Raw genomic sequence first — 4207 nt, 5'->3', positions numbered from 1 at the left:
TGCCTCGATCATATCGTGATGAAGTAGTAGGATTGTAGTAACGAGATGTGTAGTGCGATGTGGATGTCCATACAGTACTTTGGAGCTTAGCGAGATATGACTTGGCTCTTTCTACATAAAGTGACAAGATCATTGAAGATTTCTGGGCGTTGCTTGCCCCATTTGGGACCCCGCAGCTTGCCTATAAAGCGCGCCGTGGATCCCGGTTATAGCTTCGTCGCACACCTCTCGACTCTCGTGGGCGAGTGAGATCGAGTACGCGAGCATATATTCGCGACCTAGCTCGTGGACGACGGTGATGGCAATGGCGATGCCAAAGGCGACCTCCATTGTTCTGGCTGTGGTGCTAGTCCTTGCGATGGTGTCCCTGGTCGCGGGGACTACAGGATTCGCGACTTTCTACACCCCATGCTACATACGTACGGAGTACGTCCCAATTAATTAAGCTGCTTCATGGATCAGTCAGTTTAATCTTGTAACATACTCGATCATATCGCTTGCGTGCGTGCATGCAGCTTCGGCTTGCTACGGGAACCAGGACAAGGGCTCGATGATCGCGGCGGCGAGCGAAGTCTTCTGGAACGGCGGCAAGGCCTGCGGCGACCGGTTCGTGGTCAAGTGCAAGGGCGCCCCCAACGACGGCGTGCCGCACCCGTGCACCGGCAAGAGCGTCACCGTCCAGATCGTGGACCTCTGCCCCTCTCCCGCTGAAGGACCGGAAACGGCGATCAGAGGGGGGGTGAATGGGAGCCTCAAATTTCTTTCGAAATCTTCGACCACTGTCCCAATATCAATCCTCAAAAAGCATACATGATAGACTTGATGACCACGACCCTAGAGAAGGGTGGATGCTTCCTCAGAACACAGCGGGTCACCACAAAGCAAACGGAACACAGATCGGAGCCTAAACGAGCAAACTCCCAAAAAAACAGCATTGCCCCTGCAAATATCGGACACGTCCGGTATTATATCGGACACGTCCAGTATTTTCGGACACGTCCGGTATTTTCAGCAGCAAGCTGACCAAGGGAGAAAAATCCAAAACCCCGTCAAACGGTGTCCAAAAAACATGAAATTTTTAACCATAGCTCTTAGACAAAGGGAAGGTCTCCACCAAATTTCAGCTCAAAACTCTAAAGTTAGAAATATCGGACACGTCCTAGATCATATCGGACGCGTCCGGTATGAGCGAGCAGTTTCTCGGGAAAAATCAAATCAAGCAATAACTTGATCAAATCAATTCCAAATGACTTGAAACTTTGCACAAGGGTTCACAATGGAGTAGAAAGGCAACCTCTAAAGGATCGTGGCCTGAGACAACCTCTAACTCCGTGAATCGAAGGAATTGAAGAATCCCCAAAAAATAGGACAAGAACTAAAATTGCCTGGATCTGCGATCTCGTAAGGAATTAGTGGATTTCCTTCGGTGGAAAGCTTCCACTCATGTGATTGATCGATCCAAGGCAACAAGAACGAACCAAAACAATCCCAAAATGAAGAATCGAGAGGGGAAACAAGAGGGGACAAAAGGAGCTCGTGAAGAACACCAAAATCACATCAAGAACACAACTAAATCATGAATCCCGGAGGGCATACGGTGGTTACGGCCACCGATTCCTTCAAAACCAAGTCACAATTTTGAGTTGTGGACCTCTCTCATACATAGAAGCAAACTAGAGGAAGAAACCCTAAAGGAGAAAATGAAAACTGGAGGAGGTGAGGGAGATGGGGGCTCTCTCATTCTATTTAACAGGGCTATTACACATTCCCAGTTTTGCCTCTGGATACAAATGAGTTGAACCGCTAAGCCCAAGGGCGTTGTTGTCCAACCCGATGTAATCTTGATCCAACGACCACCGCGCCTTCTCACCGGTAGCTTTGCTTCGACGCGAACTCCCCGATGCCGCCACGTGCCGTCCGTCCCTCCTCGGAACCTCCGCCCAGGTTTTGAGGCCCAAACCCGTAAACCGTCTGCGGGTAGCGTACTTCATACGCGTTCCCCGCCATCCGACGCATGTCACCGCCATCCTCGACCGGCCGGCCCGCCAAGTCCTCCTGAGCCTCACTCGACTCACGCGTCTGCCGTCTTGACCCGGTCAACACCGTCACTCCATGTCTTCTTGCACTTGTCGATGTCCCAAGTGTCAGCCACCGCGGCTAGTCACCCGGCCTCTGGGTCCCTCGGTCCAAGCCTCACGTCCGTCCTTCACCGCTCCCGGTCTGTCGGCACGGCACGTCCTCCTTGACCTTCACCTCGCCGTCAACCACCGCATCCGAGCTCCACACCTGCACAACACAAGCCAAAAGACATGTCGCACACATAGCTTTCGCCATGGTAGGGTTAGTCACCACTCAACCCACTTCGTGGATCACATTGACAATCACTCATCACAAATCGAACACACAAGGGTACTTGTCAACCTTGTGTTCGCACCCGCTTGCCAGGGCACCATCGACCTCTCGCAGGAGGCCTTCGCCATCATCGCCAACCGGGACGCCGGCAAGATCAAGGTCGAGTATCACCAGTACGTCGCGTTATATTGCTTGCGTCTATATATAGCTGAAATTAATAGTGTACTCATACAATAATGCAACCTCACGTCACTACTCATCACAACAGACTATTTGACATATACAGGATGTTCGCTTGTTGGTTTTAGCTAGGGCTTATCAGTCAATCAACAGTATTTTTCTCTCACAACAAACCAGCATCAGCCGGGCTTTTTAGCCCAGAAACCAACCAGCGAACAGGCTGATATACACATGGCTAATGCCTAATACTAATAGGTTGACGATTAACTGATATGTATTGATCATTCATGTATAGGATCTAAATTTCGCAAGGCGGCGACTACGAAGCAGGAGTATTTCGTCAAAGAGTAAATCGACTGGGCGAAAATAACAAGAGCTTGAACCTTGAAGCGAATGTGTGTGCTACCCGGCCAGCTACGGATCACTAGCTGCATGTTGTACTTGTGTGGGAAAACTGAAATGAAAAACAGTGCTGCCCCTGTTTGGTTTGCGTCTTAATAACGAAGCATATTGTTATAAAAAACGAAGCATATGGAAACCAAGCCAAAAATTATTATTATTGCCTGCAATATAATTAAATTAGCTGACATCGCTTTAGCTAGGTCCATCAAAGACAAAATTATAACATTTATAGAAAAAAAATGTCAGTCACTTGTGTGAAACCAAATGATCCCTAAACACCATAATATAACCTATTAACCCAGCAGACATGGGACCGGGCCAGGTGGTCTTCGCTGCCCTCATCCTGACGTCCGGTCGTCGCCGCGCTGCCTGCGGCGTGCGGCGTGCGGCGTGCCCACCTGGTCTCCTTGCTTCTAACCGCAGGGGAGAGAAGCACGACGAGCCTTGCCTCACCGGTGCCAAGGGACCGAGAAAGGCGACGGAAGAAAGGGTGAATGGAAGCCAATTCAAAATTTCTTCCGAAAATAACCACGGCCCCAAAATCATCCTCTGAAACACCAAACCACTCAATAGTTATGCCCTCAAGCCAACTGGTGGTTATATGTTCTCTGTGAAGACCAATGAACACAATGGGATACCACAGCACCGAAAAAACCAACACGCAACACCGAAACCCGAAACAGAGTTCCCAACTTCAATCACAGTGAAGCAAGAGTCCAACTCAAAACTCTCAAAGCCAACGGGTGACTAGAGAGTTGAGAAACCTTCTTGACACGCCTTGAAACCCATGGAACAAACAGGACACAAAATGGAGCAAAGAAACTCACAAAACACGAAACGAGACATTGCAGAGTCTCCAAAGTCAGCTTAGCCAACTCCTCATAATCAGCATGCAGCTCGCAAAACAAAAATGCCGAAACCCAACCAAACGACCTCCTAATGCTATGAAATTTTGTGGAGAGGTTCACACCATTACAAAGATTGCCTCCACCAAAAATCATCTCAAACGAACGAAGTCGACAAAGTCGGCTAAACTGACTTTGCAAGTCGGCTTTGCTGGTTCTTGCGGTTTTCAGCACGAATCTACTCCTCCAAAAGCCAAATCTTGATCAAACGGAGTCGAATTGATCTCAAACTTTGCACAAGTGTTTCTAGGGATGTTTGGAGGATATCAGAACATCAACCCCTAAAACAACTCCAAACTCTGCAGATATAAAAATCCATTGAAGGAAATGGGGTTTTCTCAAATTTCCTCTCAAGAGCGTAGATTCGT

General features: G+C 48.8%; 1 protein-coding gene across 1 annotated transcript; it reads left to right on the top strand.

Annotated features, from left to right (window-relative positions):
• The first annotated feature begins 304 nt into the window (after nucleotides 1–304).
• LOC136544217 (EG45-like domain containing protein) lies at nucleotides 305–2834 on the top strand. The gene is made up of 4 exons (XM_066536449.1): nucleotides 305–419; nucleotides 516–701; nucleotides 2435–2525; nucleotides 2828–2834. Exons 1-4 carry the CDS (start codon nucleotides 305–307, stop codon nucleotides 2832–2834), a joined length of 399 nt encoding a protein of 132 aa, XP_066392546.1.
• The last annotated feature ends 1373 nt before the right edge of the window (nucleotides 2835–4207 follow it).

This window comes from Miscanthus floridulus, chromosome 3, assembly GCF_019320115.1.
Source record: "Miscanthus floridulus cultivar M001 chromosome 3, ASM1932011v1, whole genome shotgun sequence".
In the NCBI taxonomy this organism is placed as follows: domain Eukaryota; kingdom Viridiplantae; phylum Streptophyta; class Magnoliopsida; order Poales; family Poaceae; genus Miscanthus; species Miscanthus floridulus.
The sequence above is the reverse complement of the archived record's forward strand: the minus strand, read 5'-3'. Positions and strand labels throughout refer to the sequence as shown.